General features: G+C 37.5%; 1 protein-coding gene and 1 long non-coding RNA gene across 3 annotated transcripts in view; one reads left to right on the forward strand and one right to left on the reverse strand.

Moving 5' to 3' along the window:
* Positions 1–10131: 10131 nt before the first annotated feature.
* Positions 10132–26766, reverse strand: part of LOC308666705 (uncharacterized protein) — a gene marked incomplete at its 5' end in the record, with an annotated part of 46231 nt that continues 29596 nt past the window's right edge. The window contains 7 exons of the mRNA XM_081325600.1: positions 10132–10351; positions 13382–13521; positions 14899–14962; positions 16804–16997; positions 17759–17923; positions 20327–20657; positions 21577–21807. Of these exons, the coding sequence (XP_081181726.1) occupies positions 10244–10351; positions 13382–13521; positions 14899–14962; positions 16804–16997; positions 17759–17923; positions 20327–20657; positions 21577–21807 (1233 nt within the window). The 3' untranslated portion in view covers positions 10132–10243. The remainder of the gene's footprint in view (positions 10352–13381; positions 13522–14898; positions 14963–16803; positions 16998–17758; positions 17924–20326; positions 20658–21576; positions 21808–26766) is intronic.
* LOC308665899 lies at positions 23355–25567 on the forward strand. Of its 2 annotated transcripts, XR_014025992.1 has the most exons (3): positions 23355–23825; positions 23989–24168; positions 25195–25567. It is a non-coding gene; the product is annotated as an uncharacterized lncRNA (long non-coding RNA). The 2 variants fall into 2 exon arrangements; XR_014025991.1 differs by having other exon boundaries at positions 23355–24168.

Here is a 26766-nt window from a genome sequence, read left to right on the forward strand (position 1 = left end):
GGAGGTCAAGGTGAAGTGGACTCTTTATTTTTACTCTCTAGCTCAATGGATTTTATAGCTTTAAAGTGAAAGTGCGTAATAAGTGAAAGTGGGGGAAGATGGCGGCTAAAACTTCTAAAGCTCTTCGGAATGCGGGGTCTTCCCTGGTGCAAGAGACCTCACTGCAAGCTTTGCTTCCTCCTGCATCTCCCCCGGTATTGACGCTTAAGGATTTACAAGACGCTCTTGGAAAGCATGCACAACTGATGTCTGATATGATGGATGAAAAGTTGAAAAAGCTGGAGGAGAAATTGGAGGAGAAAATGGAGAAATTGGAGAAGAAGATGGAAGAGAAGCTGAGAGCAATGAGGGTGGACATCTTGTCTAAGGTTGAATCCGTAGCTGAATGTGTGCTACAGCTGGATATAAAAGTGGAGGATCTCAGTCAAAAGAACTCTATATTAGAAGCAAAGGTATTAGAAAATGAAAATATAAGGGATAAAATGGACAAAGAATTGAGCCTTGTTCAGTATAATCAGATGCACTATTAGAATTAGGGGTTTAAAGGAGAATGGTAAAGAAGATTTAAAGCAGCTGATTTCTGAGGCTCTGGAAGGGGTACTGGGCCAGTCAGCATCTGAAATTGAGGGAAATATGGACAAAGTTTTTCGTGTAAATTCATGGATTGCAAGACAGAGGAAGTTACCCAGAGATGTGGTGGTCTATTTTACAAAGAGAGTAATTAGAGATGAAGTCATTCAAGCTGCTTATGATACTAATTTGGTAGTGGCTGAGCAAGAAGTTTTGGTTTTAAAAGAGATCCCTCCGAAGATCCTAAGGAGAAGGAAAGATTTTGCATTTCTAGTACAGGAACTTAAGAAACGTGATATTAAGTTCAGATGGGAGATTCCAGTTGGGTTGGTGGCGACGCACGAAGGTAAAAGACATCGTTTGGTTACTGTGGCTCAGGCACGTGATTTTTATAGTAATGTGTTAAAAGCAACCCCCCTATCATTTTTGGAAGCTGCAAAAGGATACGGTGTGGGAAAGTTTCAAGATGTTGCAGATAGACAGACAGAGGACAATGGTGTTGGAGGGGATCAAGCCACAGTCTCATCGGTTGCTGCAGGAGGCCAGAAGATGACGCGTGCCGCCCTAAGAAGAGCGAGACGAGAGCAAGAGCAAGACCAGCAGAAAGTTATGGAATCTTCAAAGTGTGCTTACAGTGAAGATGTAGGAGGAGAGCGGTCTAAAGAAGTTTTGGGGGTCATGACAGAGGTGCTCCAAAAGTTTTGGGGCGTTAAGATTGCTGATTAAATTTTTAGATTAGAATGTCAATGGAGTAAAATTATTATAGAGGAGAAAGAAAGTTTTTTTTTCCTTTTTTTAATATTTTACACAATTTAAGATTGATGTTATTTGCTTGCTAGAAAAGTATATTAGGGTTATGGACTTAAAGTATGTGTTGAACTAAGAGTGGGTATGTAAGCTCCTAATTAACAACAGGTTGTCTTAGAGATTGCCTAATTTTTTTTTTATATATACTCTTTTTATTTGAACTTTTATTTGAACTTAAGGATGATTTGGAACTGTGAGACATTTGGCGTGATACATGCAAGAACTATTTTTGATTATAGTTTAGTTTGGTTGGAGATTATTAAGATTAACAGAGATAAGCGCTTTTGGTGCGTAACTGAGAATTTGTTTGGAAATTAGAGAAAGGTGGGAGAATGCAAATAGCAGGTGAAAGTTTTTTTTTCTTTTCCTTTTTTTTTTTTTAAATTAATATGAATAAGGACTGGGATTAAGAAAATTTATTTTGAGTAAAGATCTTTTTCTGTTTTCCTCTTTTTCTTTTCTACTTTATTTGTAATATTAATATTGTTTGTACTCATTTTATATGAGCTAGAGAGAAATAGAATTTATAGTTTATTGTTGATAACATAGGGGTGTTTATGTTTGTTTTTTGATTTTATGCCCTGTATTTAGCTCTGGGAAGTCGGGGGGGGGGGAGGAGGGAGTGGGGGAGAGGGATAGGGGTGGGGGAGGGGGGGATTAAAGTCAAAATGTATTGTAAAACTTTTTAAATAAAAAAAAATAACATCGGTCTATAATTTTTTATCTGTGTCAAATCTGAGTCTTCTTTTGGTATTAAGGTAATATTTGCTTCTATCCATGTATTTGGGGGTTTAGTAAGGTAAAGGTTCCCCTGCACATGCGTGCTAGTCATTTTTAACTCTAGGGGCCGGTGCTCATCTCTGTTTCAAAGCCGAAGAGCCAGCACTTGTCCAAGGACGTCTCCATGGTCATGTGGCCGGCATGACTAGACGACAAAGGCACACAGAACGCTGTTACCTTCCCACCGTAGTGGTCCCTATTTTTCTACTTGCATTTTTACGTGCTTTCGAACTGCTAGGTTGGCAGAAGCTGGGACGAGTAACAGGCGCTCACTCTTGTTATGCGGCACTCGGGATTCGACCCACCAAACTGCCAACCTTCTAATTGACAAGCTCAGCGTCCTAACCCACTGAACAAAAGTTCATTGCAAACATTCATTGAAGGCATTGGGGGAGGGTAACAAATTGAGGGAAGCTGACTGTGTTGCATATGCTTAATTTCAGTGAAGAACGATAATCATACAGATTCTCTCTTCTTTTCGAAAACCTCTGCCTGGTACTGATTTTTCTCCAAGTTTACTTGCCCTGAAAAGGAGTAGATTAACATTTTAATACTAAAGCCTAAGTGAGCTGAGGAGGAGGAGGAAGGAGGAGGAAAAGTGACAATAGCAAAGGAAGGGGATTCTGTTGTTTTTCCTTTGATCCTACCCAAATCCTACCAAATAAGGCCTGAAATGAACATTGCTTCACTCCGGTACCCTCAGGATTCCTCTCGCAGGGGCAGAGGAAGAATAGCCTCGGGACTCTCGCCTTTACAGTGAATTCTTTTGGGAGCCTTTCAAGAAGCAGAGCCACCTCCCATCAGGTATACCGGCAGGATTTTATTCTGATGGGTTAGAGCTTTAGGACAGATAGACAGGGAAGGCTCCTGCACTCCACTGGAATCAAGGCTTTGGCTGATGCCAGTCAGCCAAAAGGAACCCCAATGCCAATCCTGTCCCCCTCATAGCCGGAATTAACTAATCCGGGTCAGCCCAGCCAGGAAGAGCAGCCCGTCCATCTGCCTCACCCTCTTTCAAAACAGAAACACTTCACCATCCGCAAGATCCAAGTTTTCCTTTTGCTTTTCCTCTGTACGTTCAGAAAGGGTGGTATTGGGAGTCTGTGCTTCGGGAGATGCCTTGGGCAACAGCATCACCCCATTGATAATAGAATAGAATAGAATAGAGCTGGAAGGGACCTTGGAGGTCTTGTAGTCTAGGGCTTTTCAACCTTTTCACCCATTGTACCACATTTAGGATAAGGCAATGTCCGAGTACCACCAGTCACCCAGCAAGGTGTCAAAAACTTGACCAAAAAAAAGGAAAAAAAAGATAAAAGTACAGGTAGTCCTCAACTTACAATTCACTTAGTGACTGTTTGAAGTTACGACAGCACTGAAAAAAGTGACTGATGACCATTTTTCACACTTATGACTGTTGCAGCATCCCCAGGGTCATGTGATTTACATTCAAATGCTAGGCAACTGATTCATACTTATGACGGTCAGTGTTCCAGGGTCATGTGATCACCTTTTGGAACTTTTTGACAAGCAAAGTCAATGCACGGGGGTGGGGGGCAGCTCATCACTCAGGTTGCAAGGTGCCTGTGTGTGTGGGGGGGGGAATCTATGGGTCTCTGGTGGAGGGTGGGACTGGGGTGGGTGCCCTCCTTCCTCCCTCTCTCTCATTGTCCCTTCCTTTCTTTCCTCCTTCTTTGTCCCTTCATCCTTCCCTCCCTCCCTCCCTTCCATTGTCCCTCCCTCCCTCAAATTGCAGGACAGAGAGGATTGGTTTGAAAGAGGAGTCAATAGAAGAGATATGATATCACCTATCTCCCACTTACATGTATGGCCTGGATAATTGAGAATTTCCATAGACACATGTGTTGGATATACAGGTGAAACTCAAAAAATTAGAATATCATGCAAAAGTTCATTTATTTCAGTAATGCAACTTAAAAGGGGAACCTAATATATGAGAGACTCATTACATGCAAAGCAAGATAGTTCAAGCTGTGATTTGTCATAATTGTGATGATTATGGCGTACAGCTCATGAAAACCCCAAATCCACAATCTCAGAAAATTAGAATATTACATGCAATCAATAAAACAAGGAGTGTACATAGAACAATATAGGACCTCTGAAAAGTATAAGCATGCATATGTACTCAGTACTTGATTTGGGCCCCTTTTGCAGCAATTACTGCCTCAATGCGGCATGGCATGGAAGCTATCATCCTGTGGCACTGCTGAGGTGTTATGGAAGACCAGGATGCTTCAATAGCGGCCTTCAGCTCTTCTGCATTGTTCGGTCTCATGTCTCTCATCTTTCTCTTGGCAATGCCCATAGATTCTCTAAGGGGTTCAGGTCAGGTGGGTTTGCTGGCCAATCAAACACAGTAATCCCACGGTCATTGGACCAGGTTTTGGTGCTGTTGGCAGTGTGGGCAGGTGCCACGTCCTGCTGGAAAATGAAGTCAGCATCCCCATAAAGCTCGTCTGCGGAAGGAAGCATGAAGTGCTCCAAAATCTCCTGGTAGATGGCTGTGTTTACCCTGGACTTAATGAAGCACAGTGGACCAACACCAGCAGATGACATGGCTCCCCAAATCAACACAGACTGTGGAAACTTCACACTGGACCTCAAGCATCTTGCAGTGTGTGCCTCTCCATTCTTCCTCCAGACTCTGGTTCCTTGGTTTCCAAATGAGATGCAAAAGTTGCTCTCATCAGAAAAGAGGACTTTGGACCACTGAGCAACAGACCAGGTCTGTTTTTCTTTAGCCCAGGTAAGTCGCTTCTGACGTTGTTCAGGAGCGGCTTGACAAGAGGAATACGACATTTGAAGCCCATGTCCAGAATCCGTCTGTGTGTGGTGGCTCTTGATGCACTGACTCCAGCCTCAGTCCACTCCTTGTGAAAGTCCCAAACACTTTTGAATGGCCTTTTCGTGACAATCCTCTCCAGACTGTGTTCATCCCTGCTGCTTGTGTACCTTTTTCTTCCACACTTTTCCCTTCCACATAACTTTCTATTAATGTGCTTTGATACAGCACTTTGGGAACATCCAACTTCTTTTGCAATTACCTTTTGAGGCTTTCCCTCCTTATGGAGGGTGTCAATGATGGTTTTCTACACAACTGTCAGGTCAGCAGTCTTCCCCATGATTGTGATTCCTACTGAATCAGACTGAGAGACCATTTAAAGGCTCAGGAACCTTTTGCAGGTGTTATGGCTTAATTAACTGATTAGAGTGGGACACTTTGAGCCTAGAATATTGCACCTTTTCACAATATTCTAATTTTCTGAGATTGTGGATTTGGGGTTTTCATGAGCTGTATGCCATAATCATCACAATTATGACAAATCACGGTTTGAACTATCTTGCTTTGCATGTAATGAGTCTATCTCATATATTAGTTTCCCCTTTTAAGTTGCATTACTGAAATAAATGAACTTTTGCACGATATTCTAATTTTTCGAGTTTCACCTGTAAAGGCAGGCAGGCAGCCAGAAATGAATGAATGAATAAATGAATGAATGAATGAATGAATAAATAAATAACAGAAAATCAATGGGAAGCATGAGTTAAGGTTAGGGGAGATGATGTTGTATCCTAAAGGCTTTAAAAAGAGAAATAGCTACCCTTTGTGGTGTGAAGAAGGCAGGCAGGATTTGCTACAAATCACTCTGTTACTTACATAAGTTACTCCTGCTCTTACTATTCCAGAAGACATAAACAATTCTTTCAAAATTTTACCCACACAGAAAAATCTTCTCCTGGACATAAACACAGAGACACAACTGGGAAAAAGCTTTAAAGCAGCCATTTGAGAATTACCCTACTAATGCTAAAAAAAATCACTTATGAAGGCTCTCGTGTCTCTAGTATTTCATACTAGTGAAAACATACAATTTCCGCTTTATTGTTCCTGGCTACTAATTATATATCTTCTTTCTTTCATTTGATTGTTTTATATGGTCTTCAGTGACTATGGTATTTTATTCTGGATCAAGCTGCTGTATTGTGATTGATCCCTTTGTTAAGACCCCTGTGCTGGTCTATATAAGCAGATGTTATCACTATTAACAGCTCTCTTCCAGATAGCAGAACTCATGAAATACCTTGATCATCCAGAAATACCTTTATTTGCATGCAGATAAGATTACAGCAGACAAGGTGTGGTAGATGATGAAATGGACGGTAACAGTAGAGTCATTAAGGTCTGACTGTGGAACTAACTTTATTGGAGCCTGCAGAGAATTAGAAATCAATTCTAAGTCAGTCCATTCTCCTGACCATGTGTCCTACACCCCTCCCCTTTCTGGGATGGACTTCCTCCTTCTTTCTTCCTGGGGATTCTCCTCCTCCATAACCGGCAGACACACGTGCTCCTTCATAACCGGCAGATACGTGTGCAGACACTGGGAGTCGTAACTGTCTTTTGACCTTGAATTACCGTCCATTTCATCATCTACCACACCTTGTCTGCTGTAATCTCATCTGCATGCAAATAAAGGTATTTCTGGATGATCAAGGTATTTCATGAATAGTATTCAAGACAAGAACAACAAGCAATAGAATATACAAAGTAAGTAATATGATATGTAGGATATTTTCTAGTTATTACTTCAGCTTTATTCAGTAGATATTTTTACATCACATGACATAAAAATAAAAAAAACAATATGGAATAACTGCAACTAAAATATATTTAAATATTCTTAAAAATGAACTACATTTCAGTCTGTTACTATCATTTAAGTGATTTAAAAGCATTATTCAGAAAAAATAATATCCAGCAGTAACCATAACCCTGATCTCAAGATATTTATAAGTTTCCTGTATCACTCCTGGAAGTACTTTACAAATAGTTTTTAATAATCTAAACATTGAGTAATCAGTCTGAAATAAAATAATTAAACAGCGAATGGAATTGAAAATGTTAAAGTAAAAGCAATACATTTTGCAACGGCAACAAAGCTTAAAAAAAATTTAAAACTTAAAAATTTAAAAGGACAGAAAAGGTCCTAAATATGGGCATTAATCCCTTCTTTACCTGTTGGATGACTTCTCTAGCTGTTTAATACTTTTCACAAATCATTACAGTAGTGACTATTTCCCGAGTCCAACCTTTTAATGATAATTATCAAATGATCGTCATAACAACTTGTTTTGTACAATTTCCTTTTAAGATCTTAAGGGAGTTGAAAAGTAAGGTTAAAAAGGCTTGTTTTTGTATATGTATTATTGGCAAGTGGGGAATTAGTGTCTTGCCATATGTGCATCATTAAGTTAAACGTGATCATATAACATCAGATTTACATGTATAAGGTACCTTAGAAAGAATAATAAGAAAGAAAATATTTGTTATCATTTACCATGAATAAACAGTACAAGTAGTACAAGTAGCAATCAAAATACTTTTTTTCTGGAAGTAGAATTACAGCAAATATAAGATTTACAGGAGTTCTGTTTTTATTACTATTGGATACATTTCAATGCTCAGATATCCCCACTCCACTCCAGAAAATCCTGACAGAGAAATAGGCTTATGGTAAAACACTCTAGTTTCATATGGCATCTTCCTAAAACAATTTTATGCATGCTGAAATCTGAAAAAAGACATAATAAAGCTAATTTTCTACTTAAAATTTTAAAGGAAGAAAGTCCTGCCTTGTGGATTATAATGGTTAATACAGAATGGTTTTCATTTAAGAGCTCTGGAGAACTATCTTTCCCCCAAAAGTAAAAATATTGCTCAGAACATTATCAAATATAATGTTCTCCCCCAAAGTTTTAAGTTATTTTGTATTAATAAAAACAACAAAGTAAATGTCCTATGCATATATCATAAATAAGCTACTCATAGGTAGGTTTAGACAGTTATAAATCTGCAAATAAACATACATGGAACGTTTAAAACAAAATCTAAGCTTAAAAAGGGATTCAACACTATGAGGAACCTTAAAAAAATGCTCAGAATTGAACATTATACATGAAAAAGGAGTCCGTACGGATTTTACTCCACTAGTTGCCGACTATCCATGAAGGGCCCTGTAAAAAAAAGTTGTCAATAATCATTCAATCATGTTTGAGCATATAGCAAGTCACAATGACATCAAAATGACATGTACACTATAGTGCAAATGATGCAGTAAAGAACTGTCATGCTCTTTGACTATTAATTCAACCATTTGACGAGAGGCATCTTTAAGATACATGAATGGGCCTATTCATTAATATTCAGCCCACTCTATATATTAACTGTAACCAAAAGAGGAAACACTGAAACATGTTCTTAGGAGACATACTTCCCAATAAAAGGATTATCACTTCAAATCACTGTGCAAATGTTCTCAGCGTGATGGGATTGTAACCGACTATGTAAGCCTCTGATTGAATGATTATTGATCCCAGAGTCACTATTGTAAGGGAGGCACATCTTGGTGCCTTCGTACTGCCTTGGCACAAAAGTATACCTATAATCCATGAATTTTAATTTCCAGGAGACACAAGATCATAATAAATTAGCATTTACCCAAAAATGTACAGTAGTACTTGCTGGGAAACAGCAAAATGATTAATTTCTACTGCAGAAGTTCTTCTTTATGCAGTGCCAATTCATATTATTTACAAAGCCTTAAATTAACTTTCTCTTTTTAAATGCCAGCATAAGCAGTGCTGAGCAATAATATAGAACTAAATTCTAAGTATAATTCTAAGTATTAATGAATATAGATACTGGAACTTTCTTGCTTATATGAGTAGCTTCTGCATGCATAAATTTGATTACTTTAAAATTTTGGTAAAGAAACATTTAATTAAAATCTTTTTTTTTTATTGAAAAGTTTTAAGGTACAATTTTCCTTTAACAATCCCCCCATTTAATTAAAATCTTTTGTATATACTATAATTTAGCTATTTTTCTACATTTTCTACAGTTTACATTTTCTACATTTTCTATGAAACACTTATGAACACATATTAAATTAGGAGAGGGAAAAGTAAATTATGTGAAGTAAAAAAGAAATAAAAGTAATTACACTAGATATCAGAAGATGACCTATAAAAGAAAGAATGTCTACTCTATACAGGTAGTTCTCAAGTTACAACAGTTCATTTAGTGTTCAAAGTTACAACAGCACTAAAAAAAAGTGACTTATGACCATTTTTCACACTTATGATCATTGCAACATCCCAGTGGTCATGTGATTAAAATTCAGATGCTTTGCAATCGACCCATAGTTATGAGGACTGCAGTGTCCCAGGGTCATGTGATCATCTTTTGCAACCTTCTGACAAGCAAAGTCAATGGAAAAGGCAGATTTACTTAACTACCGTGTTACTAACTTAACAATTGCAGTGATTTACTTAACAATTGTGGCAAGAAAGATGGTAAATGGGGCAAAATTCACTTAACTGTCTCACTTAGCGACAGAAATTTTAGGCTCAATTGTGGTTGTAAGTTGAGGATTACCTATATAAGAATGTCAATTGTTGCCATTTTTTTTCTTAAACAGAACAAGGTATAACAGAATTAGATTTCCTATTGTGTCCAATATAGATATCGTTAAATATTATTTTATGCTTTAAAGTTATTCAAAATTATATCCAACTAAAAGTTCCTTTTAATTACATGATCCAATATATTTTTCATAAAAATGAATTAGTGCAAGCCTGATTTGATAGAGAAATCAAAGAGAACTTCTACTACACTGGAGAATACATGGAATTAAAAAGTCCAAGTTTTATAAAAAAATACCAAATTTAGTCCCAATCCATTTAAAGCTTACACTTAATTTAAGAAGTACTAGAAATATGCTATATATTTGATGTATTTTCAAAAAGCCTAAAAATCATGTTTACATCTTATTCCAAATTAGGAATGTGGTTTTTAAACTACAGTTTTATTTCTGTGAAAACAAAGTACTTATAATGAAATATTTACTTTCCTGAGCAATACATGTAACAATGGTCTTCAAAGTCTGGTTTTCTGTAAAATTACACATTTGCACAGCAAATAAAAAACTATTGTAACAATTCTTAAGTAATATATCACATTAAAATATCATTCAAAAATTTTCACAATGATTTGCCAAAGTTATTCATTGTCTTGTTCCTCCGTTGAAACTCGTTCCATCAAGGCTCTCCACACATTTCCTGGTATTTTCTGATGTTTGTCTATTAAACATTGTACTGCGTCCTTTGCCTATGAGGGGAATGAAGGATGAGAAATATAAATTATTCATTATTATTGCATAATTCAATGGTAAATTACATTTAAAAATCAAAAGAAAAATGAATCCTTTTCAAAATACAACATAAACCAGACATTCAATAATTTAACCCTGAAATTACAGAACCCACACAAATACAAAATATATAGATTTCTTGTTGTGGAAATTAGTTTTCATTAGATACAAAATCAGTACAAAATCTAATAATAAACATAGGAGTAGGTTTCAGCCATGCTGATTCTGGGCTACTCTGATTTTGTGTTTGTTAAAAGGGAATTCTGTCTTCTGCTGAATGGCAAGGCATTCTGAAACTCCCAGCTCCATTGAACAATGCAAAATCCTTTATTTATATAATACAGTGAGGGGGAAAAGTATTTGATCCCCTGCTGATTTTGCACGTTTGCCCACTGACAAAGAAATGATCAGTCTATAATTTTAATAGTAGGCTTATTTTAACAGTGAGAGACAGAATAACTCATTTCAAAAAAGCTATAAATTGATTTGTATTTTAATGAGTGAAATGAGTATCTGATACCCTATCAATCAGCAAGTTTTCTGGCTCCCAGGTGTCTTTTCTACAGGTAACGAGCTGAGATTAGGAGCACTCTCTTAAAGGGTGCCTGAACACCTGTTCACAAAAGCAATCAGTCAATCAGATTCCAAACTCTCCACCATGGCCAAGACCTAAGAGCTGTCCAAGGATGTCAGGGACAAGATTCTAGACTTACCCAAAGCTGGGCTACAAGACGATCACCAAGCATCTTGGTGAAAAGGTGACAACAGTTGGTGCGATTATTCACAGATGGAAGAAACACAAAATAACTGTTAATCTCCCTTGGTCTGGGGCTCCGTGCAAAATCTCACCTCGTGGAGTTTCAATGATCATGAGAACGGTGAGGAATCAGCACACAACTACATGAGAGGATCTTGTCAATGATCTCAAGGCAGCTGGGACCATAGTCACCAAGAAAACAATTGGCAACACACTATGCCGTGAAGGACTGAAATCCTGCAACACCTGCATGGTCCCCTGCTCAAGAAAGCATATGTACAGACTTGTCTGAAGTTTACCAATGAACATCTGAATGATTCAGAAGAGAACTGGGTGAAAGTGTTGTGGTCAGGTGAGACCAAAATTGAGCTCTTTGGCATCAACTCAACTCGCTGTGTTTGGAGGAGGAGGAATGCTGCCTATGGTCCCAAGAATACCATTCCCACTGTCAAACATGGAGGTGGAAACATTATGCTTTGGGGGTGTTTTTCTGCTAAGGGGACAGGACAACTTCACTGCATTAAAGGGACGATGGACAGGGCCATGTACCATCAAATCTTGGGTGAGAACGTCCTTCCCTCAGCCAGAGCACTGAAAATGGGTCATGGATGGGTATTCCAGCATGACAATGACCCAAAACATACGGCTAAGGCAACAAAGGAGTGGCTCAAGAAGAAGCACATTAAGGTCCTGGAGTGGCCTAGCCAGTCTCCAGACCTTAATCCCATAGAAAATCTTTGGAGGGAGCTGAAGATTCGAGCTGCCAAATGTCAGCCTCGAAACCTTAATGACTTGGAGGATCTGCAAAGAGCAGTGGGGCAAAATCCCTCCTGAGATGTGTGCAAACCTAGTGGCCAACTACAAGAAATGTCTGACCTCTGTGATTGCCGACAAGGGTTTTGCCACCAAGTACTAAGTCATGTTTTGAGTAGGGGTTAAATACTTATTTCACTCATTAAAATGCAAATCAATTTATAACTTTTTTGAAATGTATTTTTCTGGATTTTTTTGTTATTATTCTGTCTCTTCACTGTTAAAATAAACCTACCATTAAAATTATAGACTGATAAAATTATAGACTTTGGCAGTAGGCAAATGTACAAAATCAGCAAGGGATCAAATACTTTTTCCCCTCACTGTATAATGTCCTAAACTATTCTTAGACTATTAATTCTGTTATTAAACCATATATGATTGATAAAAAACCCAATTTATTCATTTATAAAAAGTGACCATTTTATTTTAGGAGTCTTCATAGTTTCATAATCTTTCCCACATCTTCACTGAAAAAAGTGTTCATGAACAAAGGCAAACTACCGTAATCTGGCAAGAAGAATAAAATCATTATCTATCATAAAACTGAATTAGTGCAAGTAGGATGGGACTTATCACTTCTGGTCCATTTGAAATTTTGTTGAGGCTCTAAAATTAATCTGAGTGATAGAGCTTAGAAACAGAATCATTTTTGTAAATGGTTCCAACCTCAGTGAATTGCCTCTAAGGATGTGCAGCTCTCCCTTTCACTTTTATTTTTCTAAAAAAGTTTGAAAAACCATCTCTAATGGCTGTTGACTGCTGAGTTTTACTATCACATTGTTGATAGCTGATCTTTTACTCTTTGGCTCTAAAAAAGTTTTTTGGGCTATGCAAATTATATCATAATGTACTTTTGCTTCTATATGATTGAACTGTAAAATATATTTTTATTTCTATAATTTTAATGAACTCATGAATGTGCTACCTTTTAAAACAAAAAAGAATTCCAAATAGTTCAGAATCAATTAATAAAAAAATTAAAAGCAGTTCCTAAAAATTTAAATTATAGACAATTGACCATTATGCATTTAACAACAATTAGAAGTAAAAATTTAAAAGAAGTAGAGAATACTGCTGCTACATAAAAAATAAAACTCAAGAATTGCTTGTACTTTGGGAACTTTGCCTATAAAATAAATCAATAGATATTGACAGAATTCCCTAACCTTTCATTCAGCTTAATTTTCAAACAATCCTGTGTTTTTGTACTATTTATTTGAATAAAAATTTATGTTTCGATCCACAATTTGAATTACAAAAATGTTCTCTGAACATCAATATAGTTAGTATAAGCTGAAAGTATTTTGGCCATCCATCCAGGAGTCTTTATTTTAACCTTGTGAGGTTATTTTACAAGGTTATTTTACAAGGCTATTTTAACGTGGTAACCTTGACCAAGATAGGAAGATCTTACTTTTTCGGCCAGTTCTTCTGCAGTTATGTTTGGCTCATATGGAATAGGATCTCCCAAATATGTCTGCAGTTTAACTGGAAAGTTTCCATACAGAAGAACTAGTGGCAAACGAAGATACTCATATATCGATCTTAATAATTCTGGTTAATTAAAAAAAGAGGGATTAATAGTGTAGCAGGTACAATTATGTATTTTTACCCATTTATTCATTTAAAAAATCCAAGAAGTAGTGATTCAATCACAAAACCTGTATAAAGTTGCTTCTTGTCTCAAATCTGAACAGCAATTTAGTGCATGCTTCCAGCACCATCCTGAACTCCGCATTAGGAACTTAAAGTTGCATTGCAGCTTGATAAAATATTAAAGGACAGAGAAAGATACCAGGCTAAAAAACTAGGATGTAGTGAAAGGAGAGGAGACAGGAGAGAGGTAACTGCAAGGAGGAACAGTGCTTGCAATTAGTCGCTAGACTGGTTTGTAATGGTCTGGAACAAGTTTGGAGTCTGGAAGTGGTCTCCAGTGGAATTCTAACCAGTGCACCACCATGACTCCTAAGGGTTAATGGCTATTAGTCTTGAAGACTCAATGTTACCTCTGCGTTGGGAACACTGAGTTTTTAAATGCCAGTTATAAGGGACTCATGGTCAAAGAGGAATATGCTTTCACCTCCTATCTTTGAATACTGTAGAAGTATCTGATTGGCTACTAAATGGCTGCTTCTTGCTTGATCAAGAAGAACTGTTCTTACGAGTTAAATTTATCAACAATAACAATTTTGATTTATATCCGCTTTATATTAAAGATACTGGACATAATGTTGCTGCCTCATATTTTCTCCATAACAATCCTATGATATGAGTTCGAATAAGAGAAAGTGACTGAGCCACAATCAGCCAATGGGGTTTTATGCCTAAGAGAATACTAAAACTCAAGAGTGTCCCAGTTTCTAGTCAAGCATCTTAACCACTATACTAAACTGGTTGAGTTTTCCATTTTTTCAGCTTTTTTTTTTTATCAAACTGTAATCTCTCAAAGGAAAAATATCAAACCTCAAAAGCAAATGATAAAAAATTATCTGTTGTCATGCAGAACATCTAACAAATTCTACACACCCAGACTGCAGTGTAATGCAGTGATTAAAGAGATGAACGTGGATTCATCTGGGGTGCTTAATTTTGCGTCTGTCCTTCATGCAGTCTCAGGACAACTTTACATTGAGACAGATTCATATATTCTACCGTACTGTTGATCTGGCATTAAAAATGGGAAATCCAGATATGTTGCTTTCAGCTGCCACAGAAAGACAATATATAAATGAAATAACAATAGTTTTTTTCTTGTACAAGAGACCAAGCAGCTTATTTATATATTAGAACATGATATTAAAAACCAGAGATTTTATTTAAAATCATATCCAGCATTATAGGCATAACAGAGCCAAAACGAGCTCTAATTAGGACAAATAAAATATAACCACAAATGACTTAATACAATACAATCCAAACAAAATTGCATACTTGTTTGTCCTCCAACTATTCGGATATTTTCCCGAATATTTCGTGTGAACATGGGAATGATGGGCTAAAAGAATAGAGTAATGAAGATACACATTAACGAATTATTTCCCATAATCAATTGATTTTATACTAAATCACAAAGTTATATACAAGTATAGGAAACTATTTCTTAGTCACATTTCCCTCTAAGAATCTGAAGTATCTTTTTCTTTTTTTGCAAGGACTCAGTGGGTGAATTTTGTAACTTAGAGGGAATTTGAGTCTTAAGTCATCCATTCTCAATCCAACCTTCTCACTACAAAGTTATATAAGTCTCCCATTATTGCAACTTCAGCCTTCAATCTATAGGAATTATAGGTCTGCACTCTGAGAATATTTGAGCTAGAATGTTAAGTCTATTACATTTTTGCACTGCTCTTTTATGTATGAAGTTCTCCACATTTCAGAAAAGCAACCTTGTCCTGCAAGCGGTTAACGAAATAGAAAGTTATCTAGGACATTCTCAAATGTTCATTTTCATCAAACAAGTTATGGAGAAATCTGAGATGCTGATAATAATCATTTTGTCTGCATTAAGAATGGGAAAGGCATTTTGCAAAGTCTGTTGGCACAAGCAAAGCATTCATGCTCGAAAGCATTCATTCAGCTGCTGTGTCTGGAAGCTCAGACAACTCCTTGAAGAACTTCTTAGGTTGTCTATAAATGTATGCGAGGCAATACCTTTCAGTGGAAATACCCTCAAAACAAAGCAGCTATGCAACACATCTGGAAAGGTTACTGAAAACCCACAGAAGAATCTAAGGACTGTATCTGCTTCAATGCTTAAAAAAACAGGTTTTTGCTGCCAGCTGGCTTTTTAATGTGTCCCTGTCAAGACTCTGCAGTCCTAACAGTGATGCATTTGTCCCTACAAAAGTATCATATCAACCAAAGTAAACATAATATAAGCCCCTGATAGAGTATATTAGAATTTGATTCATAAAGTTTTGGAGTACCAGTATTTGAATTGTTCAGTGTCAGCTATTAATTAGCATTAACGTAGTATTAAGTAAAAATTACCACAGTACATAATGCCATAGTGTTTATATAAATATTACGGGAAATTTGTATTGAAAAATCTAAAGAGATACATTCTCACCTTGCCCTTTTTAATGCATAAACAGTAATGACTCTTTAATGTGCATACAGTTATTAAAGGGTTATATCACCTGCTTTTATATGGCAAGAAAAGCCAAACAGAGGAGCAGACTAGAAAACTTTTCCCTAACTTCTATTTTCTGAAAAGTTGGAGAAATTTGAAGAAGGGCATGCACTATTTTTGATTGATTTTTTAAAAAAATAATTCAACAGTTCCGATACAGTAATGTATAAAGAAAAAAATACATTTTTTAAACTACACATTTTTCAACAGTAACATTTCCCTTTCTTGCTTCTTTAACTAAAATGAAAAGAAGCTATATGTCTTAGAATTCAGCAGTTCGTACATTTGAAATAAACTAAATCAATAAATGTGCAATTGTTTAAAAAATACATTTCAATTGTGTATACAAAACATACTTTTAGGAGTAAATAGTTAAGCATAATACTTTTTTAGAAAGTTAACGAACTAAAATCATATCTATAAAAGGTGCTGAAAATAAGTACTGTGAGGTAGACTGAATACTGACTGGCCCAAGAATCTGTGACTGAGGATGGGTTGAGTTTCCTTAGTATCAGTCCAACCTCCTAAGATCCCTGTAGGACGCTGGACTGTTTCCAATTTGGTTGAATCACCTCTCTCCATCACATTGTTTCCTATTGCTTAAAAGTTTACCAGAAAGGGTTTATTGTCAGAAACATTGTATTTCTAAGCATGGCATAATCAGCTGTAATCTTATATTCCAGTTACTCCCACAGAATACTTACCACTTTCGCATCAATGGCCACCTGAGCAAATCCTTTACGATTTTTCCACATAATAGTATAATTTCCATCACTGAAGAGTGCTTCCCGTACTCCCCCTGGTGAAACTGCCACCATTCCTCCATTCTCCAATACTTTTCTACATTCTTCCTGAGATCCATGCAGAGTATGTAACACATTAACTAATAACTGTATACCTGGAATTCATAAGAATCTGTTGTAGGACTAATATTGATATAAAATTATGATCTCTCCACAGACACTATATTTTATCAGAAAAATACAGGATAGATAATGAACTACAAAGCAGGTGTAAATTATGAGAAATACAAAAAGGATTAAAATTTCACCAATCCATATGTAAGGAAATATTTTCAAATCAACACTCAGTGATAACAATTATAAATTTATAATTTTTTTATAATGAAAATTTATCCTGATAGGAAATCTATCAATTAACAGCCAATAATCAAATATCTTTATATAGTTTATACATACATACATACATACATACATACATACATACATACATATATATATATATATATATATATATATATATATATATATATATGCTGCAAAGTTTACATCATGTTGATTATTAAAAGCACTTTCCCTCAACTATCAATAGCCGGAAACAATTAACTATAATGTAGCTGCAAAAGGCTTCATGATAAGAAATTTGAAATCCAAAGCTGATACAATGGTATATCTAAGTTTCTTTTAAATAGTGTGCAGCTACATAAAGACTTCAGGATAGGAAATTAAATCTTAACAAGCCAGAATAATTGAATAATTAGTAGTTGAATCAACTATTTAAAATAAAAAATAAAATAACAATTTAGTTTACTGCTATCTTGCAATATATATCACAACCTAATTATGAAGTACAGCTTATCCATATAGTACATTATTTCAGATGTATAAATAATTTCTCTTAATTATTCAAGACAATTACCTGGAATTAAAAACACAAAATGATCAGCAACTATATGGAGGATTCTTTTTTTCCTGATAATAACAGTGGCTAACAAGTAGAAAAAGTCTATGGGAGTTGCTCCATGATAAAAAACAATCACTGCTGGTCCATCTGGTAGTTTTTCAAGACCATGTACCTCATAACCTGTTATGAGCAGAAACGTTCAAGATTAACATTTGATACCAAATTTGTGTAAAAAATATTCTTGATATATTAAAATTATGAAACTGCTGAATACAGGTACCAACTATAAGTACATTACAATGCATGGCGGTTATTCATTACATTATAACCCATAATTGCATAAATGGAACTGTGCACGTAAGTGCAGACACCCGCGGCTTGCATGGAACCATCCCCCTGATTCCGCAAAGGCAGAAAAGTTGGAGACCCCTGATCTGACGTACTTGCAACATTCCATGCCCACCTATTTTCCTTGGTAGCTGGAGTCTGTCAATGCTGTTGCAAGGATGAATAATTGTCATTATTTTTTTGGTCTTCCTATCCAGGGCTTTTAGTTCTGCTTCAGTCCATTCCACTATTCTGTGTATCTAATGACTAGAATTGCTCAGATGTTGATTGCCTTGATGGTATTTCATCCACTGAGTTTAGACTTTTAAAATCTTCTTCACTATCTTGATGTATTCACTTCTAAACTTTTTTCTTGATTTTGGCATACGATGTTGTCAGCTTGAAGGATACCCAGGTATTTGTAGTGATCAACTTCATCCAGACTCTTGATGTTATTTCCGTAGGGCATCTTGATTCCTTCAGTTTTCACTATTTTCCCATTTGATGGTAGCACATTTCCCCAGTCCAAACTTCATTGCAATATCTTGGCTGTATATATGGACAGTGTTGAGCAGCGATTCTATTTCAGATGGTGTTTTTTCCATACAGCTTCAGATTATCCATAAATGATATGATGTAAAGTAAATGTAAAGGTGGTAGGATCTAGTAGATGTTTTTGATGTTTGATAGCCATGGTCTGAGTTATTCAGTATTGTTGACAGAGAAATCAGTGAAATGATAAACAGTGGTGGTGACAGTCTCTTTGAAATATTCCTCTATTGATACTAACTTCTCCCAATCTCTCACCATTTACCTGCAACTATGTCTCCCATTCTGCCATCGATTTTTGCACAAAGCTTTTATTGTTTCTACTGACTCCTGTTATTTCTAAGCACTTGATTATCCAGTCATTTGGCAGAGTTGAATGCCTCTCTGTAATCAGTCCATGCTACATTCAAGTTGGTCTTCCTTCTCTTGCAGTTTTCCAAAATCACCTTGTCAATTTTGTTCCTCTGCTGTTTGGGCAGTTTCCTTTCTGCTCAGATGGAAAGAGCTTGTTTTCAAGATGCTACCAGACTGCATCACCTACCACACCAGTTAGCAATTTGAAGGTTGCTGGTAAGCAGGTAAATGACCTGTAGGTACCTATTACTGCCCCTTTTGCTGGGATCTTTCATTACCAGGTAGGTTTTGCCAGAGGTTAGCCACTCTTCAGTTTCACTTTTTTGAAGTATGTTGTTAAACTGGGTATAGATCAGTCAAATGTTTGAACCAAAAACTATGCAGTTCATCTTCCCCAAGTACTGACCAGTTCTTGATCTTCCTTGCTCTTTTCTCTATTATTTCTGCTGTTATTACTGGTTCTTTCAGTTCAGCTTTTTTATTGTTAGCCATATCCTTTAACCAAAGTGCTTCCTTCTTGTATTTTTTTGGTTATCCCATATCTGCACACGGAACTGCACTGCTTCTTCCTTGTCAGGTATTGACTGATTCACTACAATCGCTCCATTGATGGATTGGTAGAAATGTTTCTGATTGGATTGAAACTGGAGGTTTTGCCTAGGGTTAGGGTTAGGTCACCATGAACTCATAGAGCAAAATGGACATCACCAACAAACTCAGAGTGCTTGGGTATGGTTAGAAGGGCACGACTTTTCTAGGTTGCCCTATCTATGTTTCCTGGTAAAATACAAGAGAAAATCCCATTGGAGGAAAATTTCATTTATAGACAGTCTTCATTTCTGCACAAAGAAGACTCCAGGGGTTCCAGTGAGCAAAGACATGGAAAGTCCAGCCAGCAGCTTATCATCCTCCACACCAAAAGGTCCAGCTGTCACCCTTGGGGGAGTCCAGGACAGCTCATATTTTCCACAACTTCCATCACCATCACAGCCAGCACCATCTTAATAGAGGCGACCACATCACAAAATCGCACTTGAGTTCCTGAAGCACACCATACATCAAAACTGCCATTTTGTCCCCAAATTAGGGAAACATTTCCAGATCTGGAATTTCTCTTATATTTCTGTATGCCTCTTTTTTACAATGTTAATGCATTATCAACTTAGGAAAGGCAAACATTATAAACGGAAATAAAGAACCTCTGACATACTAAAAACATTATTTTAAAAAATTACAGGGAATTGGAAATAAGCATTATTAAATTACCCAGTGTCTTTATGAATATTTGCCCTACAGACTGAGGATAATTTAGTTCACAACTATCATGCACAAGAAGAATGGTAGGATACTTACCATTCCATATTCTTGCATGAGCATACCATATAGTTGCCAACATTTGTCTTGCACCATCCCAGAAATCATTGAAATGACCTTCTTTTATGTCTGTCCTTCTTTTGTAAATATGAACAATGATAGCAGAAATATAAATGAGGATGAGAATAACTAGTGGAAGCAGAAAACCTATGAGCAGTGGCATAAATAGCCATATGAGATAGATGAGGTAACTCAAATATTCTCCCAGGCGTTCCACTCCAGTCCATTCTTCTAATACATAAAACATGCATGTTAAATAGGATATGAATATCTGGTCTGTACCACAGGATTCATTTTGGTGTATCATGTTCTGTTTAAAAAGGAAATAAAACATAAAGCATTTTAAGGCTTAGATCATTATATAGTTGTCCTTGAATTGTTAATTTGACTTTTAACTATTACATTGAATCATTAGAGAAAATACAAGAATGCAAATCTACACACATCACCTAAGATATGAGTCCAATTAAACTTAATAAAGCTTAATTCCGAATAAATGATTATAGAATTGCAGTCTTATATAGTAAATAAACATGTACTATGGTCATGGCCAAGTGTACCATCTGATCTAAGAACAACAAATTTGAGATCTTGACATACTTGCTTAGCTTGAAATCCTCGATTCTAACTTCATGTACTACTAAACAGCAATACAAGTTTTGTAATAAATATTATGCAAAGCTTTCGTGCGATCCCTTGTTTAATGCTGTAGTGTAGTATTACTCTTCCATTACACTATATCAAAAGAAAGTAACTTCAAGCAATGAAACTTCAAACATCCAAGAATATATAAAAAGTGAACTCCTCATCCCTACAAGATACCCTTATTTTTAAATATGCATGTTTACACACAATAGTCCAGTTCATGCAAGGCAAAGTTACTGAACACTCAAAAGGGGGATGAATTGGTGATACGTTCTTGAAATGACCTATCTCTTCTTGCAATTTTCTCAATCTATAAGAGCTTGAAAAGGTTGCCTCTTTACAGCAAAACCACAGAGAATCCTGTGACATCTTAAAAGATTTCCAAATTATTACCACATAATTTGGGGGGGGGGCTAGAAATCTATTAGAGGCAACATCCATCAAGAAGCTGATTATGTAGACATAATAAATTTATTCATGATTGGCAGGTTTTGAACAGGGGAAGCATTGACACGTCAGAAATGATTTCAGGAACTTTGGGAGCAGGAAGTTGTAAGATCTGTTCCGATTGACACATGCATTACAGTATATAATCTAGGTCCAGGAAGCCACTGGGAATTAAGATACACACTGTTCTTTGATGGTTTTCCTCCACCTGGGATTACTGGCTGATCATGCTTAGCGGGAAGAATTAATGTTGCAACTCCTCGGGAGTGTAACAGACTGGGAAAGCTGTTCAAGAAAGATAATCTGATGCAGCTTCTCATCCGCTCTTCAGAAACTTCTGGCTGGTACCGATTCTTCTCCAGGTTCCCCTATCCTGTAAAGGAGTAGATTAACATTTTAAATAGGAGAAAGAGAAGGGATTCTGTTCTTTTTCGTTTCATCCTACCAAAACCCAACCCAAATAAGGCCTTCAAAGCTTTGAATACGATCGTTTCTTCACTTCGACACCCGCAGGATTCCTCTCGCAGTGGCAGCGGAAGAACTCCTCCGGACTCTGGCTTTTACAATGAATTCCCGTGGATGCCTTCAAGAAGCAGAGCCGTCTCCCTTCGGGTTATACCGGCAGGATTTTCTTCCGACCAGGAGGAGCCATGGAGAAGAGCTTCAGGACTGATCGACAAGAAAGGGTCTTGCGCTCCGCGGGAATCAAGAAAAGGTGTGTTGTTTTTTTGTCAGAAAGGGTGCAACGAGGCCGGTCAGCCGAAAGGGACCCCAACGCCAGTGCTCTCCACCTCACGGCCGGAATTGACTAACCCGGGTCAGCCCAGCCAGGAAGAGCGGCCCGCCCGTCTTCCCTCGCCCTCTTTCAAACGCAGGAAACGCTTCGCCGTCCAAAAGATCCGAGCTTTCCTTCTGCTTTTCTTCTCTACGCCCAAAGAGGGCGCTATTGGGAACGGGCGCATCTACCGTACGGCGGTGCTGCGGCTCGCAACCCGAGAAGCCGAGCCCTCCGAGACGAATGCCCGGGGCAACTGCTGAGGCTCCTCTGAAGCAAGGAAAGGGGAGCCCATTCTAGCCTTCTACCGTGTGGCGCTTCTGAAGGAGGACCGTCGCGCACGCGCCTCGGAGGGTTCCGCTTCTCGGGTTGCGAGCTGCAGCACCGCCTAAGTCAGGGGTAGGCAACCTCGGCTCTTTTATGACTCATGGACTTCAACTCCCAGAATTCCTGAGCCAGCTATGCTGGCTCAGGAATTCTGGGAGTTGAAGTCCATGAGTCATAAAAGAGCCGAGGTTGCCTACCCCTGGCCTAAGTAGATGCTTAAAGAGATCCACCGTCTTTAATACAGAAGGGGGCGGGGGAGGCGGTCGGAATCAAACCAGCCCTAAGTGGGCGCTAATTAAGTGAACGAATAACCCCCCGATATCTCGCCTTTCCCGCACAAGCCCCAGACAGCATACCGCTTTTCCCCATTCCAGGTGTATCCTTCTAAAAAGCTGTTGGAGCCACCCTGTTGGTCCACAGACGAAATGGAGGCGTGACAAACCGTGTTGCCGGAACCCGCCAATACTCGAATTCAGTGTTTTGCCAGGCTCTGTGTTCACAAGACCCTGAATCAGAAAGCAGGCGACCTCTTTCATCGAGTACAGTTGTGCGATCGGAACCAGTGTGTTGGGGGGGGGAGAGCACGGGGGTGGGGAGGCTCAGCTAATCTCAATGTACACATGTTGTACTTTGACAATAAAGGTTTACTATTTATTATTATAATGCCGTACGAATCGTCTCGTCACTCTAATTTCTGTCTCTATCAAGCTCGAAGTCCCTTTGGCGCATGCTCGTTTTGTTCTGTGGCACTTCCTGTTTTTCGTTTGCTCGACGCTTTCGCGCGCCGGGCCGTGAATATATATATATATAGACCTCAGAGAATTTTGGATGCCTGCTCTAAACGATTTTGAATATCGTTACTCTATTACTCAGTCTGTAACAGTTCCAAGGGGAGACATGTTAGCCTTTTGCAGTGAAAATGCAAAATGTTTATGATCATTAAGTAATAATTGGGAGGGTCTGTTTTATCTGTTTTTATGTTTCAGGTTTACTTTCTAATGCACAATCCTTTTTATGCATGTATTTCAGATTAAAATGTCTTCTGTTGCTGTTTCTGGACAAGGATACAAAGACCTTTACATGAATTAGCAAAACTATTACAATTCAGAATGAAGCAGATGAGCCTAAAAACTTTTGGCTCGTCTACATTTTAAATTGCTATGGCAAAAAGATGCCTGTATAACTGACTAGAAGACCATCATCCCCCCCCCTTTTCTGGTTCCACTTCAGAGAGGTGCTGCTGAGCATGAGTGACTGCCTAATGGAGGTCTACAGCAAAATATTGTAAGTTCAGGGATATAAGCTGTTCTTAATGGTCACCTGAGGTGCTGCAGGAATGTCTCCCTCACCCTCATTTCTCTAACCAATCATGGATTGCAGAAACAGAAGGGAAGATATTGGTATAATCTGTATCAAAAGACTTGTTTGCCCCTGCTTTATCACATAGATTTTCTGTACATATCCAAACATCTACTAGTAGACCTGTGATGTGTCCTGAGTGGCCATGCAACTTTGATGCAGGTGTGCTGAAACTGCAAGGAGAGTTAGGCAGAGAGACACCAACCGATGCTCAGAGCTTTGACCTACAGCCAACAAAGAGAGTGATATGGAGAAAATAAAATTCCAGGTAAAGTGTTCTTCAATCTGTACTTCTGGGGGAAAGGACGAGAAGACCCATTTCCCCTTTTTCCTGATTTCTTACCTTCCATTGTTTCTTTTCCAAGGAACTGGAAATAAGTGGTGGAAAAGCATTCCCAGAGTAGAATGTAAAATAATGTCTCCACCTTCATAAAATAGGGATATTTAATTGAAACATTAAAATAATCCTTGAATTTAGCTTTCCACATAATGGTTGCTATTCACCATATATTTCTACCAACAATGAACAAGCTCTAAAAGTCTTTGCCTCACTTTGCCTCTTAACTAAAATCCTGACAGTCTTCATTTGACTTAAAACAAAATATCCCACAAAAATATGTCTTCAATTTTGGGAAAAGATAGAGGTTTTACGGTGACAAGTCTGGACTGTGGCAGATGGGATAGAATGGTGAGAACCAATGTTGTGACTGCCTCTTGGCTGGCTCATGAGGTGCAAGTTAGTGTTACATATTTCCTTCTTGTGCTATCCAACTTTTCTTAATCACTTTTTAAAAAGTTTTGCTCTGAATTGATGATAGTGCTATATTCAAGGTAATTTGTGTAACATTGTCTGCATCCCCAAATACCTCTCATTACAAATTTTCCCACCAAAGCCTGGGTTGTTACTTAGGCTTTCCTTCTAGGTGAAGCTTTGTGATGATATTCTATGAATCATTTTTGGTTCTGCGTTTATTGGCTGTCATGATGCTATAAAAAAATTTTTCACCTTCATTGTCATGGTGTTTCAATTGCCAGCAAGATTCAATTTTTGAAGCTTTCATCTCTGCCAATTCAAACATTTAATGTAATCTGTATAAAATTAATGGGGCTTGACTTTTGGTATAAAAATATAAATATGCATAAATATTTTTTTCAAAAAACCATTGAAATGCATCTATAAATTACTGCTTATCTTTGAACCTCAAGTTGGAGAGGAATATTTACATCTTTATCTGGTGTTTGGAAATGTGTAGCTTAACATTAAACTCTACCCTTTTGTTTTACTTGATGAAAGATCAAAGGAGTCTGGCTCCCTGAGCTGGAAATGAATACTGGATGACAGACTGCTTAAAGAGGAAGTTCCTTTTCATTTTCAAAAGCCTAGCACAGAAGTCGACTCCTGAAAGATAGTCTAAAAAATGTCACCAAGGACTTACATTATGGGTAAAAGGTGTGTACGCATGTGTATATGCAAAGGAGAAGCATGGTTTGTGGAAGAGGTGTAGGTGCAGTTTGTGTTATTCTAATAGTCTGGCAGTTCATCAAAGTTCATTGTTAGTATTTGTTTACTAAGATTTAACTAAGAATGTTAATTCTTCCCTATATGGATTTGGGCTATTGAATATTAGTTTTTTGTATGCTCATGGAATTAAATCTTTTTAATTCTTTTGTTAATCTTTTCTTTTGTTAATCGTTTGACTTGATTGCATTGCATCTAGGAATGCTTAGACTTTCAACACAGTATTTGTTTGCAATAAAAGGTAAAGGTTCCCCCGCACATGCGCGCTAGTCGTTTCCGACTCTAGGGGCCGGTGCTCATCTCCGTTTCAAAGCCGAAGAGCCAGCGTTTTTCCAAGGACTTCTCCGTGGTCATGTGGCCGGCATAACTAGACGCCAAAGGCGCACGGAACGCTGTTACCTTCCCACTGTAGCGGTCCCTATTTTTCTACTTGCAATAGTGATGAATAAATATAACTCAGGTGTAAGATGACGGTGAGGTTTCGTTCTCCAAACTTGTGGGTTGGTTTCTGAACGTTTCATTACCAGGCTAGGAACAAACTCTGCTGAAGATGTTACCTAGCCTGGTAACGAAACGTTTCAAAACCAACCCACAAGCTCGGAGAATAAACCACCTTCACAGTATTTGTTCCCAATGTTACCGGCAGATCAATTGGAAAAATTACAGGTAATCTTTGGTTAATGCCTGGTTGCTTAATGATCATTTGAAGTTATGGTGCCTCCAAAAGGTTATTTTGTGGCCTCTTCTGACCTTTGTAAAATGTCACACAAGCCCTTCAGTCGTGTGACTACATTTCAGGGATAGGCAACTCATTCAATTTACAACCAGCCTTAGTGTTCCATAGTCATGTGCCCCTGATTTGCGACATTTTTTGCTGTTTTCTGCTAGTAATGCCTAGTGCATATACCAGATTCACTTAAGGACCACAATGCTTAACAACCACAGGGGCTCACTTTACAGCCGTCATAAAATGGTTGTGAAATTGAGTCCAGTCATCTAGTTGATTGTTTTGTTGACTATCTTGACTTACTACCAAAATTCCATCTGTGGTCATATCAAGGACTACTCTGTATAGGGACACAGTATGTTTTCCAAAAGAGTTCCATTTAGAAAAAAAGCCACTGGAACTTTGTTTCAGAATATCTGATTTTATTCATAAATACAAAGATCAAAAACATGACTAAAGAATAATAAGTCCAATTACTAACATCGGATCTCCAAAGAAGCATCAATAAATACATTCTCTTACAAACCCAGCTTCAGTTTTCAGGGAAACTAGATTGAGATCATTTGTTTTCACACAATTATCTTTTATTTATTTTAGCTTTTTTATTCATTAGCCAAAAT

The sequence above is a fragment of the Vipera berus genome (genome assembly GCF_964194415.1).
Source record: "Vipera berus genome assembly, chromosome: 3".
NCBI classification, from domain to species: domain Eukaryota; kingdom Metazoa; phylum Chordata; class Lepidosauria; order Squamata; family Viperidae; genus Vipera; species Vipera berus.